Raw genomic sequence first — 17,543 nt, 5'->3', positions numbered from 1 at the left:
TCGCTGGCTTTCGGGGCACAAACCCGGCCGTCAGAGCATGTAATTCCCGAGGGTATCTGGGGCAGCAGCTCTCCTGGCAGTTTCCTTCATTTGCCATCCATTTGCAGGTTCTGTTTCTGGCTTTGGTTTTTGTTTGGAAGCTTCATCAGTCTTCTGTAGCATCTGCTGGGGAACTTTAATCACCCAGTAAGCCAGCTGGCACCAGGGGCTTTTTTACTCCAGTTTCCAAAGGCATTTTGTCCCATTACGGTCAAGTAAACATACTGGATGTATCTACAGTGGTAGGGTGCAAGTAGAAGTCCACATGTTTAAAGATAAGACTTTTCAGTCTTTTTCAGACTTGGGATCTTCATGCATCATAAACAAAGTGCCTAAATGTAAAGAGTACATTTCTCACTGGGTATGAAAATCTGTTTTGGGAAAAAGCTTTTAATTCCAAGACAGCAAAAACTATTCTGAAGGGAAGGTCCAGTATCTAGAAATGCAGATTGGGAATTGCTTGTGTTTTTCCACGTTGTAGGCTGTGAAGAGTAATCTAAACTCTGAATTTGCTGGCTTTGAACCCTCCCTTCCCCTGTCTTTTTTGTGTGCTTTTTTTCTTTTTTTTTAAGATGTTAATCCTATGGAGTTCAGGGTCCGTATGAGTAATTGTACCCATCTTAAAGCTTCAGCTGCTCTCCAGCTTGTTTATCACTCCTTTTTTTAAGGCTTATGTACGAATAGCAGGATAAAACTGATTCATGCTGTGTCACATGGTTTCTTCTTTGCGCACCTACTCATGCATGAATCATCCACTAATTAACAGCATAAATTTCTAGCTATCAGGCTGCCCTGCATCTTCAGCCGCTGGTCTGTCGTTCCTCTCCGCTCTCAGTTTGGCCCCAGTCTGAATTATTAAAGCATGTGTGGGTTAATCCGTACCTCCCTCTGGCTGTAGAGAGAAATACTGGTGCTGAGACATAAAGCAGCGTTTTCCCAGTAGAGGGAGGTATTGTAAAGCTCACCCAAAAGAGGAGTCCACTTGCTGGAGAAAAATGTGCCTTTTGCAGGGCTTTTTTTGCAGAATTTCAGGAATTCATGGGGCAGCGTGTGCAGAGAGCTGGGAGGAGGCGGCCAAAAGACCTTGCTGCATGTTCGGGTAGACAGAAGATTTTCCCGTGCTTGCTTTTGTAGTTCTTTGTTATAACTGGAAAAGAATAGTTGGAGTGAGAGCAGGGACCTCTGCCTTGCCTCACTGAAACCTTGTGGGCCACCTGTGGTGGAGAGGCCTTTGGTGCCACCAGGGCGAGGAGGGACCCCCATGCTCACCGCAGCAGCCCCCCTGCCTGCCCTCTGCCCCCTCAAGTCCCAAAGGACTTCGGTGCGTTGAGTGCGTCGTTGCTTTGAAGGGTGCTGAGCACACCATCATGTAGGTTTTTTTGCATTACATTGTATGATAGGGATATGCATCCATAGAAGAGCTTTAAAAAACCCCAGCAACTACTGTTAGATTGCAGCAAATGTGCCTGGTCAGCTGGAGCAGGGCCATAAATCCATAGCGCTGCTTTGCAGCATCTGAGTGGATAGTTCAGGTGCCTCCTTGCTCAGCCTAATCCACAGACCAAATATCCATGCTTCAGGACTGATTGATCGCCAAGTGGAACAGGGCAAGAAACATCAAAACAAATGTTGGAGTCACATTAGACAAGGAAGGAAGCATGTAATTAGTTAATTATTTAACTCCTTGAATCAACAGTTTAGGCTCCTGTGAAGCTTTGATTTTTTTTTTTTTTTTCAAGCTTCCCATCCATAGATTTGTGGCTTGATTTCTCTCTGCTCATTCCCTTTTATCACCGCCTGCCCTAGCAGGGACCTGAGGCACGGTGTGCTATTCCTTGACGCCCAAGCCCATCAGTGGGGACTCACCACAGCAGCCTAATTCAGAGAGGTGTAGAGCTTCAATTGCAGTCAGCACATCAGTTAGGCGCTTTGGGGGTTCTTGCAAAACCACTGGAAGGGTTATTTCCACCCTCCTTGCTTGCTCCAGCGAGTCCCGTGCATTCACGCTGACATACAAGCCTTTTTCTTGGCTTTAAAGAGTATTTTTCTTCCAGACCTTGCAAGAAGTAGTAGAAAGCCAACACTCTTTGACGTGTTGCCTTGGAGACTCATCTCAGTGATAAGCTGGGCGAGTGATGGGGGACGGAGCAATGTGCTCCCCCACCGCAGCCACTGTGTGCGTGCTATGGGCACTCCTATACCGTTTTTGTAATGCTCTTCTGTTTTTTTTCTTGACCGTTTATGTTGCTCTGAAAACAGCTTTTTGTATCACTTTGACAATCTTCAACTAGATTTAACTGAAATTTGGTGGTTTCTTCAAAGTTTAAAAAAAAACACCACACAAGAATGTGCCACTGGAGTGGAAGAAAGATCGATCGGATCGATAAAGGCTTCTCTGTGGGGAATGAGAGAGCTAAAACTGTCTCTTCTGGTTTCTACAGCTAACTTGCATTCTCTGTAAATATGGACTCATGAAGAAATGTACTGAATTGGAAGTACTTGAAGATTTTTATTATTTCTAAATCAGACAACGTGGTTTCCAGCATCATGGGTTACTGTTCACATCCCTTTGAACACAGGGAAAAGTAACCAGACGTAACCCCTCTGTCTTAAAAGATTGTTGAATTGCAAAATTCTGCTGAATACCTACAGTCCCCAGAACAACAGTAGTTTCACAGAAATAGAAGAGAGAGCGCTTCAGACCTGGGATATCAAGATAAATGCTTTGTAGGACTGCAATGAAAACTCAGGCGTGAGCCTTGTTCCACATAATAAAAAGTTATTTATAGTTTGGGATGAATGAAGGACTGCACAGTTTCTGTCTGGGTTCCACCTTTTGCTGCTTGGACATAGGTGAATATTTTCCTGTAAGAGAATACCGATAATACCATGTTTATCCGTCAGGCTGCAGTAGCGATGTTAGCTGTCTTTGGGGGCGGGAGAAAGGTCGGTTGCATGAGTGAGGAGGCACGCAATGGAAAATGAAGAGTGAACCTTCAAAGCACAGGACATAAAAGGAGGCTGCGAGTTACCGGTAAGAAGAAAAGCCGTGGTAACTTGGCTGGTCCTCAAAAATTCTGATGGAATGTGGAAGGTCCAAGCGGCCCCATCCCATGCAAGAAGAATTTTATCTCACAAAAAAAGAATTATAAACAGCAGATAGGGACTGGAAGGTAAAAGGGGGTGTGGGGAGCAGGAGGCACTCGCTGGGGAAGTTCTTCTTCCTGCAGAGCGAGGCCCGTCCGAGTTGCTTTCTGGCAACCTTTAAGCCAGTCAGTGGAGAAATATCTTTTACATTCTCCGACATCTCTCCAAAAACCGCCCACACAATATGTATTTCATGTTCAGGACTTAAAATTCATTTGTGTGAGTGAGTTCGGATTTGAGGCGTCATCTCTCTTGAGGATTAGTGGGGGATCCCACAGGTCAGAAAAGGAGTCTGGTTTGGATTTCTTCATGTAGAAAGTTTTTAGCTTGTCCTCAAGTCCTCCAAGAAAGTCTTTCCTAAATCAGCTTAAACCCCTGTTGGAGTTTGCTGAAGAGCCCTGTGTAATAATGGTGCCATGGAGCTGACTCCTGGGTCTATTTTAAAAAACTAACCATCTTGCCCTCCGTTGTATTGAGGTGGATTTGTTCTCTGTAAAAAACAACTCATTTTTGTGTCTGGACTTCTACTATTCCTTCAATTTACGTGCTCTGTCTGGTGGCGTTGATTTTAAATTTTAATAATACCGCTTTGGTGCAGCTGTGGTTTCTAAAGAAGTTCTAGTAAAAGCTATTGTCCCATGGGCTGTCCAAGCACGATGGCTGTTCCTGCAGATAAACACGAATTTTAATGCCGTGCACTTCACACTAACACAACTTGCAGCAAAGTGGGTGAAGCGTTGTCCTTTAATTTTTGATAGACTTGTGTCATGATTAATATGAAAGTGTTCAGTATACACTGAAGAGACTGCTACTGTAGTGAATAAAATCTCATGAACACATTGTAGGTAACAGTTCAATTTCATTGGTTTACAAAAAGCTTTTTCACAGCAAAAAAATCTACTCTGTCTTCACTTGTTAGATTATTGTTATCTAAAAATGATTGTTTGGACCAAGATGAATCACTGGTACACTGAGATTTAAAGCACAGTAAAAACTGTTGGTAATGTGTAAAAGCTGCTGTGCCATGGGCATCTGTCATCTGCCGGCCTTAACCTCCGCTCGTAAGAGCATTAACTTTTCATTGAATCACTAATTGACTGACTGCAGGGAATTGGCATTTAATTATGTTTAAGCTTATCCTACTGTGTATTGAGAAACAATTTTGAATACTTGTTTGAAACTGGAATGCAGCGTGTTTAGGCAGATATCGTGACCGTTCTCTCTTATTTTCTGAGGACAGGAGCTCAGGTGTATAGCTCTTGTTGATGTTTCAGTGCGTGCAACCTTCTAACATCACATAAATCACTTTGAATTTCTCCAACAATTATCTATTTAGCATGTTATGCGATTTCTTTTCCAAAATAATTTCTGTTGTTTTTCCATGGAATGATGTTTTATATTATATGTTGATGACATTCCAGGCTGAAGCACATTGGTAGTGTTATATAAAATGCTGTGCTCGTGTTCAGACTGGTAATCCTGACAAAATTGGTGTCAAGTAGCTTAGCCAGTATTACATATGTTACACTTCTCTCTGTTACAGGCATTCACAAATCCTCTCTGGTGTGTATTCCTCTACAAAATAAACACTTCAGTAGTGAACTGTGAAACTCATACCACATGGAGCTTGTTTCCTATGCTAGTCAAAACAGTCCTAAAAAATTGTTAGATTTCTTGTCTTTGATTAAATGCAAGTTCATTTTAAAAAACACCCTCCCCCCCCCAAACTCTCAACATAGAAAAGCTCTGAATTTTTTGTTTCTGTGTGCCAAAGAGAATGTCAAAGAAGTTGTAAAAACATTTGAAAAAGTGGTGAGCTTTTTTGAGCTCTCCTTTTAAGCTGAAATGAGGAGTTTTATTAGTAAAAAATTACTAAGTGAGACAAGGTGCGGAGTGTGCAGATCCCTGCTCGTCCCCTTCCTGCCTCACAGGAAGCCTTGAGCACTTTCATTCCTGTTTGACAATGACACGGGACACTCTGCCACCACCGAACGTGACAAATGCTCGCGGCGGTTATGTTTTGGTAGCTGAGAGCAGGAAGAAAAAAGCATGCAGGTTTTCTTCTGCTTCTCAAGCTGCATGGAAACGAGCGATTTCTGACAAGCCCAGTGCTGGTGTCTTTCCAAAAGAGCGTTTTAACGCTGGTTACTGAAGTTGCTTTCCTTTACTTTATCTCCCTGTCAGAGTTTGCTCACCTGCGTGAGTAACTCTGAATTTTCGCAACGCTAATGACTTTCTTTCCTTTTTTTTTTTTTTTGTCATCATAAATCATAGAAGGAAAGAGTTAACAGCTCATTGCAGCCCTGGAGATTTTTCGCTAATTGCAGCGGGTGGTTTGCGGGGCGGGCATCGCCGAGGTGCGAGCGAGCAGTGGAGGAAATGCGGTGCCCGCCGGGAGGGTGTGTACCTGTGAGGAGGAGGAGGAGGAGGAGGAGGAAGCTGGGCGGTGGCCCCTGCCCGCCCGCTGTGCCCACAGCCTCTCCCGGCGTGTTGGCTGGCGCGATCCTCGGCAGCGACCTCTGGAAGAGGCAGGGAGGGGAGAAACCCAACCCAAAGGCAACCCTCCCCCTTGGAAAAAAAACCAAAACAAACCCAACAAACCAACCCAACCTCCAGGCAGAGGAATATGACGGCCTTGCAGCTGAAGGAGTTGTCGCATTCGGGTCTGTACCGGAGGCGACGGGACCGCCCTGACAGCGTGGGGCTGCCCGGGTCACAGGAGGAGAAGCTGAGGTGAGTGCGAGTTGACGGCTGCGGTGGCTTCAGCAAGCAGAACATAAGCACGGCTCTCGGGAAGTCACCGCCAAACACGTGCGTCGAGAAGCAGTCCCGAAGCCCTATGGAGAAGACCCCGAAGGAGGGGTAACGGGAGCCGTACGGTGACCTTGCGGGGTTTGGCGATGGTGTGACTCCCTTCCCCGGCTCTGGGATGGGCGGTGGTTAGCCGCTGGTTGCTACGGGGTCTCTTCTGACAGCCAGCGCTGGAACGTAAATGACTTTCCGCAGCCTGACGACTTCACTCGGTCTGGTTTGAAGTCCGCTTTGGGTCACCCATGCTGTTTCTCGGGGGTCTCGGCGCTGGTTTTGTTGCAGGGGTGCTGGGGGGGTCCTGGGCTCTGGCTGTCTTCATGGGGGGTTCTTTGTTGTGGAAAGGGCTTCAGACAAAAGAAGGCAGCAGGACTGCTTAGCCTGACCTTACCCAGGAAGGGTGACGAAAAATCAGAAAGCCATTTAATGTCTGGGGTTATCTCCCTGACGCTACCTGCCGTTTGAAAGAGTAACAGCGAATTTTCGAACAACCTGTGTTTGGAGCGGGGAAATTAAAGTTGTTTGTAATCTGAGTAAGTGCAGACACCAAAAAAAAAAAAGTAAAAATGCAAAGTTTTTTTTCTAAGTGTGCGCGGTGTGAAAGCAATCTGTTCCCGCTTCACGCTCATTAGAAAAGGATCCTTGCGGAAATGCCAAGAAAAGCCTCGGTGGAGAGGAAGTGCTTCCTATCTCCTAATGCCTCTTTTCTGGTTGTCTGCTTAGGTTTTTTTGTCGTCGGTGGTGCTTGTGCGTCGGATTGGAGCGCTGTGTGGTTTAAAGGGTTTGTGTTACTGCGCTTTAACTACCTGAGTTAGCAGTTTCAGCAGGATGGGTATTCAGATTCGGGGGATTTACCCTTTTGTTGTAACTAAACGCCTTATTTAAAAATTGTGGTGTCAAAATGTATGATCGTAACCTACTGAGATTATTTGCCAAGAGATATCAGAAATATCGGGTCAGTTCTAGGAACACGTTAGCTTGTGGGTCTGGTATGTGTGCTTGGCACCTATTTATAATATTAATTCTGAATTGATTTCCTAGGTGGATTTCTAATAGCATTAGCAGTATGTATTATACTCATATGACTACAGAGGGACGAATAATCAGACTTAGTAGAGATGTGCAGAGATTCTTTACCTTTTTATTTTAGTTTATGTTACACAGAACTAGCAATGAGGAAGAATGAATCTTGTTAGGGAAGAGAAAGCTGCTTTTTAAAGCGTATGCGTAAAAATGAGTGCTAGCTCCCTAGGGTTGTGGTGTTGTTTCTCTCATTTATATGCACATCCAAGGTGGGAATTAGGCCCTTTGTGGGCTGGCTCAGGGGGAGGGGTTGTCTGTCCCGGTGTGAAACGAGGTGTTGTGATCCTTTGCTGAGCCTCATCCGGTTAAAGATGAGAAATATGTGAAACAGGGATGGGTCTTGAGAAATAAAATCCAAGTGGAAGAAACAGCAAATCAGGGGACTTACGAATGATCTCAGGGCAGGGTATTATTGGAGATACGAGAAGGTGAACGGAGTGTGGTCAGATGATGCTCCTAGAGCAGCGGGACAACCAGTACCTAAAGTCAGAGCTTCTCATATATTTGCTAACAGCTTAAGCTGGTTGTTACTCAAACTAAACCTTGCTCCTTCCGAACCCATTTTGTGATATTTCAGTGAGTTGCCAAGCAGCCTTATTTGTCATTTTTACTGCATTCTCCATGACAAAAGGCTATGGCATTGTAAATACAAAATAATGGCATAACAACAGGGCAAAGAGCAATTGTGGAACGAAGAGGAAAAGTTCTTTAGTATTCTAAAAATGGAAACCTCTAGCTTTTTTTGTGTGCTCTCCCCAGTGACACTTAGATGCCTGTCCTTAGCAAATATTTTCAGAGTATCTAGAGTCCACAAGAAAGGCAAGAGGTTTCTTTCATGTCTGCTAAATATAGCTTGCCATCCTCAATGGCTTTGCAATGCTTTTCCGTAGTTTCTCGCTCCAGCTCTTTGTTCTAGTGCCTTTGTATTTCGTTTTACATACATATTAATCCACGTGTTAAATAATATCAGCCCTCGAGGAACAGTTCACTGAAACCTGCTTTCTCGGTTCAAGTACCGTATTTTTCTAATCCTGGGCCAAAATGTACTCAAGATGCCAATGTCCTCAGGGTATCCTGTGAGAATTTCTGTATTTAAAAAAAAAAAAAATAAAAATTAAAATCGCCCTTTGTTAAAGTCATGCACAGTATCTGCCAGTTTTCGTTTTACGGCCTTTTATACCCTACCCCCATATGAGATTTCTCTCTCCTGATCTTTTTGAGGTCTGTTTCTCCTTTGGTAGCCATTTCATGGATGCCAGGCTGGGGTGTTCCTCTGGTCAGGCACAAGACAGCAGTCGGTGACCCAGCGTTCACAGCCTGTTGCCGTGGGAGCGGGGTGTCTTGGGCTGCCTCCGCGCTGCTGCTGCAGCAAGCACCCCTGCGTTTGGGGTCTGGCCACCGCGGCAGGAGCCGGGCGCTGCTCGGTAGGACGGGGGCTTGTGTGCCCGCAAACTGCGGTCGGGATCGAGCCAAGCGTTGGCAGCGTCAGCACAGCAAAGTGGCTTGAGAGGGGGCTTGGTGCCAAAATTCTGCCTTTGCTCTTTCCTGGGAACGTCCGTGTCATTCGTACCTGAAACACCTGAGATCACTGACAAGTAGGGCACTGTGTAGCAGTGTACTGGAACTCCTAAACGTGTATAGAGCATATGTTTATCATATAATGTTTATCATGTAATGTATCGCATACATTTTGTTTTCCAGGAACCAAAATTTCTTGAAACAATAATCTTTACAGTATAAAAATAGTTTACTGTGTTGACAGAACTTCATGATAGGTTGTTTGCCGTGGGACTCCGAGCTCCGCAACAGGAAGGCGAGCGTTAGTTTCTGCATCTATGTCCACTGATGTCACTTCAGCCAGAGGTTTGACCCCAATATTGTCTTCCAGATCTGCTATTCGGTTTATGAAGAGTCAGTCTCTATGCACATTTCCCTCAGTCTTTTGCAGGAAAGATCGTAGGAATATAGTTTGTCTCTTTCCATCAAGTTTCGTGGCTTGTCAGATTTCCATTTACAGTAGAAGCTCCTAAATTAATGTTTAAATTTAACAAAGTCTCCAAAGACCTCTTGCTCTAGCAAGCCAGTGCCAGGTCGCCTCACGGGGAACTCGCCTCACGTAGCTGTGGCTGTCTGTGGGGCCTGACTGGCGAGCCACAGAGCTTACTTTAGTGGGTGGTTTTGCTTATTTTGCCCACCCAGTTGCTGCGATTCCTCATCTTACTGCTGAGGGGGTTCGACACCTTGCATCACAGCCACTGCTCTGCTGCAGTTCACAGCCTGGTGCTCATCACTAGCTCCAAATCTGCCCCAGCTACCTCAGTGTTGCAGGTGATACGGTGCGGTGGCTGAGCAGCTGAGCTGTCCCACTGGCAGCGGTGGGGACCCGAGGGGGCTGGGGAAGATTGCCAGAGTCCATCCAGTTGAGGAGAGTGAGGGCATTTCAAGGGAAGCCACCTGTAGCAGCCATAAAGAGCAAGCCCTAAGCTCAATTGAGATCGGGATTGGGATGGGAGGGTAGTATCCATCCCCTTGTTTTAGAAACCTGTACTAGGATGGAGTGAGTTGCCCTCCAAGGTAGCCTCTCTCCTTCCTTCCACCCCACCTCCTCCTGGCGTAACCCATGCCCAGGTTACCCCATCAGCTCTACTGAGGTGAAAAGAGTCCCGGCACTTGTCCTGATGGCACAGCACATTGATGGGGATGGGAAATTCGGCTTCTCTTTCTACCTCTCTCACTCCATGTACCACTTCACAAACCTCATAACCTCTCTGGGAGCCTTTCAATGCTGCTAGAGATGTTACTGGTGCTTTACTGACCTCATAGCGAGCTGGAGCCTGCCCATCCCATGTAGAAGGTGGTCTGAATAGCTTATCCTCTTTTGAACTTGCACTGTACAAGTACGTGCTTGGTTTAGACCTCCGCTGGGGCACTGGTGCTGAATGCAGTCCTCGCTTCCCCCGCTTGAGCTAGGCTCACCGATTCATAGACCTTAAATATGCAGGATGCTCCCCGGGTGTAGAGTTCAACGTGCTGGGGGCTGCCCGGCACCTTCATCCCCCCTGTCTGCAACAGATGCAGTGGGCATTGAAGTAGAGGCAACCTGAGAAACCCACATTTCAGAATGGAGAGAAAGACTTGTTGCGTTCCAGCTCTGTTGATTTGGTGGAAAAAAAATGACATCTCTGATAAATCTTGGCTTGCTTTGTCTTTAGGAGTGGCATGTAAAAAATTCTGACTGTATGCTGAGCTATTCTTTCTTGCTTTTCTCAGCAAACAGGATGCAAAGGAAATGGTATGCATACATTTATTATTAATCAGTAGGAGTCATCTGACAGTAGGAGTATGCTTGCTATTTTTGCTCTTTCCCCTTCTCATCCCATGGCCTTTGTAAAAATAGAATGATTCCTCTAAAAAAATTGGTACTGTTAATTTCCAAAGCTCAATACAATGTGCTAGGAAAGGCAGGGGCAATTCTCTTTTTTTTTTTTTTTTTTGACAGTTACACTGAAAGTGAATTTGATCAAAGTGTTGTCCGTAGTTCTCTTTTTAAGCTCATATGGGTTCAAATGTGATTAAAAATGTAAAAAAGCTTTTGAAGAGCTTCATCTCAATATTTTACCAAACAGTAAATTTTGGCATTTGCAACAAATAATCATTGGGAAGCTTCAGTCGGTGGCTGTCAGTTACTCAGGTAGTTCACTGCTCTGTTCTCTTAGGCAGAAAGCGCCGTAGATGTTTTCCACGTTAATAGCTTTAAAGTTTCTGCCTTCCCTTTGCATTCTGCAGCTGAAGCTGATGGGTCCGTCTGCATGAGTAGGTGCAGGCAGTCTTCTACTGGGTCTGTTCAGGCTTCCGCCTGCCTCTGCACACTGACTCCAGGCTGGAAGGCATGTGGATGTGCCCCAAAATTCCATGCACAAAGACTCCCTCGCAGATGAAATAGGAGACATAAGCACATTCTTGCGTCCCACTGAGCCTTGGGGGCATAGGCTCTGCACTGCGAAGCTTGTAGGTGAGTATAAAAAGAAACAAATTAATAAAATCCCTGCAACATTGGCAGTGCAGTAGGGCTGGGTGCCTCCCTTTCTTTGTAAGATACAGCATTCGGGAGTTGTGCGAGGTCACACATCTCCTCAGCCTGCCACCAAAAACCTGTTCATGTAGCAGCCAGCCAAGGTGTGCAGCTGTCTCCAGCTGCACGCCCTCCCTGAAGACCTCCTGCTCTACCTAGGAGGGAGAGAAGAAGATGCTGGTCGGAGGCTGTCTGGAGAAGCAGGGACCCTGCTGGGCTTTCAGGTGCCTCAGGGTGCTGAGGGCAGGGGAAGGCAGAAAGAAAAGATCTGTCTGCACCTGGAAGCATTCTTAAATGTGGTTTCCACTGGTAGCATTTCTTAATACGTAGATGTTTCGCTTGCTCACAATGCCAGCATCAGCAGGTAAAGCAGTAATTATTCAATAAATATTGGTAAAAGAAGAGACTAATTTATTAAACCAGGAAGAGCTTGAAAACAAATGTTAAGCCACAAAAAAATTACACTTCTTCATTTGTTGTGATTAGAAGCTCTGCTGGAATAGTAGAGCATTGGGACCTAGGCATATGCGTTTGAATTAGATGCTTGGGAACTCCTGATTAAAAAACACTTTGGCTCATTTGCTAGGTGCTCTAATTGAAGAGAGGATTTGTCCATGTAAACGTAACACTGAATTATTATTATTAATTATAGTAACTTCCAGCCAGCACAAATATGCTTCATGGTTGCATTTTAATATTGCAATACTTAGAATTTGTGTTGAGCCTTGGTTTGAGGTAGCCAGATGACTAGAGGCTTTACTTGTCATTTGTGCTGTACTTTTCATTGCTCTAGGGGTTAAAATAACACAAGGAACACACCCTTTTTTCTAGCCTTCTCTCTCACCCCTTGTCTCCTGCATTGCCTAACAACTCCTGAGCGAATTTCTTTGACTTGCTCACCTTGACTATCGCCTCCTGTGACTCCAAATGACCGGAGGTAGCTGCCTGTGTGACAGAAACCCAAGCAATTCTTACTGTTCCTCTTACGCCTGCCTCATTGTAATAATCAATGTTTTCAGTAAATTCAATGATTATAGCAATTAGGATTTCCATTGCTCTTTTAGCTGGCTAAAGATAAGGTGTAGGTTTCTTTTTCTGCTTTTACTTTCATGTGTTTTGACAGCACTTCATGAGAGGTGTTCTCTACAGAAAATATACCGTGATTGCTCGTTATTCTTCATTATAATTAAACTCTCCTTTGAAGGCAGTCTGTCACACTGCAGTCAATTTACACAACCAAGTGTTCTGCAGAGGAGAGAAAAACTGAATTATGTCAATGTCACCACAATAAAAATTACCAACTTGCAGGCTTTGGGGAGAAGAAGCTTAAAGGCTGTTAAGTTTGGGTTCCCTTTCTGTTTATTTGGTTTTCCTGTGGTCTCTGGGCTGTTGTGGGAAATGCAAAGCTGACAGACACGGTGTCCTCAAGAGGACCCTGGGCCTTTTACTTGATGCTCTCCAGACACAGGAACGGCTCCGGCTTGCCAAGCGTGTTGCCCGTGACGGTGGCCAAAAGCTGATGCCTGTGGAGGGAGGCGTAGGGACAGAGCGGGCCTTTTATGGGATTTCCCTTGGTAGCAATCCCAGCTTGCTGCCAGCTGTGGCTCAGGGGCTTCCTACGGAGTTTGTGACATTCAGTGGCTTTTCCCTTCAATTTACTCCTCCGGTCTCGCCTCACACCCAGGAATCTCGGGGCATTTCCCAAACGTGGGTGATGCACGGAGTTGCCGTGTATTAGCTGGTGCCATAGTGGTCATGTGTTCATTTTTTCTCTGCCTGATTTGTCATAGCAGCTTTAGCCGTTGTTCAGTTTTCGTCTTTGTATCTGCCAGATTTCTAGAAACTTCTGATTTTAGGTAGTTGCCGGTAGCATTCTGAAATGATGGTTTCATATAACCCTCTGTGAGCAGTGTTTTTGGACGGCAGTGCTCAGCTTTGCCAGCGAATTGTAAGTCACCCTGTGATGTATCGTTCTATAAAATCAACAAGATGAAGCTTTGTGATCTTTTGGAGCCTTTTGTCCAACGAGAGAAGTTTGGTTTATGGCTTTTGCGACCTATTTCCCTGTATCTCTTCTGCTTTTTCTATCTCCGCTAATGGCCATGATGGAGCTAGAAGAAAATTAATTAAAAATTATTAGCTGTTAGCCTCAAAGGAAGTAACATATTGGCAGACACAGCTAGCAATATCTGCCAGCGTTTCTCAGCTGTTCCGTTTTACATGGAAGATTCAAAAGAGTCAATCTGTTCCGGCACGGAATGAACGGACGAAGGTGAAGCGGATGTGAAATGGCGTTTGTCTTTTCCAGCATGTTAAATCCACACGTGCCACGCTCTTCATACATCATAAAGTTCTTGATCCTGGGTTGAGTCTACCTTTTGAACTCTGTTTGTATGCAGCTACTGGAAAAATGTTACCCGCTCGGAGTCATGACTCAGAACTGCCCTGGCTGGTCCCCTGCTTGTTCCGGTACGGAAAGTTTGCATTGAAAGCTGTTTGTCTTGCTTCATGCTTGGTTTTTCAGTTGTTGTTTTGTACGTTTCTCCTCGCTGACTTCAGAAACTGAGCCATACACCATATTTCTGATAGACTAAAAAAGCTGCTACGCTTTTTTAAATTATTTTCTTAAAGGACTTGGTAGCAGAGCAGCTTCGGGATAGGATAGATCCGTGAGTTGCCAGGTTGCAGGTCATGAATTTTGCCCAAAGCTTGCAAGTAATTGCTTAGTTTTTAACTACATTCCTTTCTAAAGCTAATCCTCAAATTATACTCACTTCTCACTTCTGTGGTACGTAGCAAATGGGAAGGAGGTTTGGCAGGGCTCGAACCCCTCTGATCCAAAGCACAAAACCCCGTCCTCTTCCCTTTTCCCTTCGCTTCCTTTCTGCCAAGCAAATAACCTGCACCGCTCCTTCAGATAATCCTGGCAATACGCTGTTGTGAGGGGGAACTTCCACATCTTCCCTCAGAAGTCTTGCAATATGTATTATAACCATTCACTCCTGCTTTACTTGTTCAGGATTAGTCCGTTGTTGGGGTGGAAACCGTGACATTAAAAACCCTTGCAATAGTTAACCGAAGCCTTTGGTTTGGAAAATGCGTGGAAATCTTGCTTTGCACTAACTGCTCCTGAAACTCATTCATGCTGACGTGACAGGTCTGCTACTAGTGTTGAATAGCTAATAAGTATGAAGTCCAAGATGAAATTTGTATTACCCAAAATGCAAAGACCACCATAATGGAGTATGAAGGCAATGCTATTTTGTATTCACTTTATTTGTCAATACATTGCCCATGCTCAGCTCTTAGGAACGTAAATCACTTTGGGTTATTCTCTTTTGGCTGTTGAATATTGCGGCCATTACTTAATTCCGCAGTGTTAACTGCAGATGCTTGAACTGTCTGCCATCCTCTGCTGGTTTTAAAGCTTGGTGATGCTGCAGTGGATGTGGGAAGAAAAAAATGTGAAGCCAAAACTCAGACTGAGTAATAATTAGGATTCAATATGAATGTGAGAGAAGAGCAACAGCTGAGAAGGTGTTTTCTTTACCACATTATTCCTTCTGCCCAAAACAATGTAAGTCAGGCAATGACAAACTTTCCACTTCGTTGTATAGAATAGAAAAAGAAACTTAGTGAAGGTGAAGAACGGTTTGAGAGGTGAGGTTGCTGCCAGTGTAGATCAGTAGTAGTATTCGAGAGGAGACGTGTGGAAGTGACGTGCTGGTTAGTAAAGCTAAGGGCGAGTCCCCAGCGTGGTATCGCCGGTGGCAGGGCTGCTGTAACACGGCTGTCACTGCGCCCCGGGCAGTCGGGCACGGGCAGTTGTCTCTGCCCTGCGAGGAACGGCGTGGACGTACTGAAAGTCTCCTCTGGTGACTGGGGCGTTATGTTTAGTCATGGCACTAATTACAGCTCCCAGATGAACCGCTCAGGTCATGGTGCTCGGCTTGTGAAGACATCGGTTCCAGCTAGCACGGGCAGAGGGCTGAGGTGGAAGCAAAGGCTGGCATTTGCCTTCGCACTACAGTGAAGGATTTTTGGTTGATTCCAGTGACAGATGACATGAATATTAGTGCTAGGAAACTGTTACTCTGAAGAGCAATGTGGTAGTGCAGTGTTCTCCTGCGCAGGATTTGAAATGTCACAAAATGCAAAGGTCAACCTCATACATTTTTACGTATTTGAACTTCAAATCTGTTCCCTAAGCAATGGATGAGGAGCACACATATGCTTAGTTGTAATTTGCTTGCATTTGCCTGACCACACTCTGTTGTGCATCACTTGACTTTCCAGTGGTTTGATTTCCACCAGTATAAATATTATTCTGCCCAAACACTTTTGTATTTTAGAACTGAATGACCTTGGTGTTGTGAAGCTCACCGTGCATGAGGCCAAATAGAAGGACAGTTTTGAGTTTGGTGGGCCTGATACTGGCCCATTGGTCTGGAAAAGATGGTTCTGTTCAGAGTGGGTCTCTCAGAGACAGTAAGTGTGCAGCCCCTAGTATTGACTAGCTGATCTTTTTTATTATACCTAAATTAGAAATGGGAATATAAATGCTGTTATATGAAATGCATTAGTGCAAATGCATCTTTAAAATGTGTTGAGCTGGAAGAGTTTGGATGTGGTGTATTTGCCATAGTGAAGTACATATGCAGTCAACTACACAGGGTGCAGATTTTAAGAATAACCAATAGTATGGTGTCTCTCATGGAACACAAGTTTACCACAGTTCTCGTGAGCTTCTGATGTGAAAACCACGTCTTTTTGTTGTTTTGTTTTTCCTATCTGTATGGGATTCAAAAAATAGTAGTGGGGCAGGAAAAGGTGGCTGTTTTAACGAGTATCAAATATCTGTACATATAAGAAGTCATTTCTTTTTTCACACGAAGCATGGCTTCATTTGGTAATGTTTGTAACCAGCAGGAAGAAAATACAAGAGTGTTTTTAAATATTACTGACAACAGGAAAGTGCTGTAATCAAATATTGCTCTCTCTTTCTACAAATTCTGTCAGAGACTCATTTTTCGCTGTGCTCGTATAACTGATGAAAAGTCGTGTAGGAAGGTGCTGCTTACCTGTTTATTCCAATTATATTCATTTCCTTATGGAGAGATGGAATGCGGACCTTCTGTTTGCGGAGACCAAAGCATTTTTTGGACATGTTTATACTAGAATAAATTTATTTTGAAGTATATGAAACAGCTAGGGTTGCCTTTTTGTTTGCACTGTTTAAACTCCCACCGCATAAGCTTAACCATGCTTTTAGTGGCGAAGAAACTTTTAGGAGCACTCAGAATTCATCTGGTTTTTATTGCAGTGGTTTCAGGATGGTTTTCCGTCCTTTTTGGTAGAAACAGAAGTCAGAAGTTAGAGCATTGCTGGGCACGTGTGAAAATAGTACCTGTAACGTGCATCTTTATTATAGAAAAGATTTATACCTGCTTTCAAATTGTTTTAGGAGACCAGCCTAACACGGAAAGTGTGTTACTGCTTAAGAGGTAAACAATTTCAGTAACCAAAGCCCGAGCGTATTTTTAATTTCAATAAAAAAAGACGCCAGAAGTCAATTAGTGCTTTAAAAGGCTGGTGCAGAAATCAGCGCAGGGCACTGCAAGTCCACACATACCTTGGATACAGTATATTCACCACAGTGAAGTATAGGTGCAAAACTTCTGGTGGTTCTGTATTTTGCGTGTGAGAGCCGTTGCATGGCATCTTGTGTCAAATATGACTAAAATGAAGCCACCCTTACTGACGCAGGACGGGAGGGGGTGCACCGTGATGACATTTTGCCCCCGCGCTCCCCGCATAGCCCGACGGGGCACGTGGCCTCCCGGCAGCGCCGGTGACGCAGTGGTATTTCGCGGTGGCACGAATAGGTTGCCAAGCAGCAGCTGCTTTTGCCAAGCGCCTTGTTTGGAGCCGTGACTGCCCGGCGCGTCTATTTGTGGCATGGAGCGAAACGCTTGGCAGGGCTGGCCGGCCACCAAGCCTTCTCTGTAAGAGTCCCCGTCTGCCTTGGGCAGCCGGGCTTGAGAGCTCTCCAGAGGGGGCAGCGTGTGAGCGGGGCGGCAGTCATCCGTCAGCGGTGACAAAGCAGCGCGGCTATTTTTGCTGCTGTCTTCCGAAGCCCTTCTGCGTAGCTGCAGTGGGATGCTCCCCGCCACCCCCTCTCTTCTGCTGTTTCCTTTAGCATCTTCCCCACCATCAGCTTTGGCTTCTGACGAGGTCCTCAGTGTGCCCGGGAGGAGCCGCTCTGTCTTCCATCCTACGTACCTTTTCCAATTAAACACTGAAGTTCTCCCTTCTCTCCTCTCCTTAGCACTGCTTCCTGAACAGCAGGCTGGTAGATTGTGTCCCAGATCCCAGGGAATGCCCTTGGGAAGCT

General features: G+C 45.1%; 1 protein-coding gene across 2 annotated transcripts in view; it reads left to right on the top strand.

Annotated features, from left to right (window-relative positions):
* Positions 1-17,543, top strand: part of LOC104339375 (LIM and senescent cell antigen-like-containing domain protein 1) — a 72,823-nt gene that overhangs the window by 31,626 nt on the left and 23,654 nt on the right. The window contains exon 1 of one of the 2 annotated variants that reach the window (XM_075425701.1): positions 5,798-5,919. The exons of the other annotated variant lie outside the window; for it this stretch is intronic. Within the exon in view, the coding sequence (XP_075281816.1) occupies positions 5,813-5,919 (107 nt within the window). The 5' untranslated portion in view covers positions 5,798-5,812. Of the gene's footprint in view, positions 1-5,797; positions 5,920-17,543 lie in introns of those variants that run through there. 2 annotated transcript variants of the gene reach the window in all.

The sequence above is a fragment of the Opisthocomus hoazin genome, chromosome 1 (genome assembly GCF_030867145.1).
Source record: "Opisthocomus hoazin isolate bOpiHoa1 chromosome 1, bOpiHoa1.hap1, whole genome shotgun sequence".
Lineage (NCBI taxonomy): Eukaryota > Metazoa > Chordata > Aves > Opisthocomiformes > Opisthocomidae > Opisthocomus > Opisthocomus hoazin.
The sequence above is the reverse complement of the archived record's forward strand: the minus strand, read 5'-3'. Positions and strand labels throughout refer to the sequence as shown.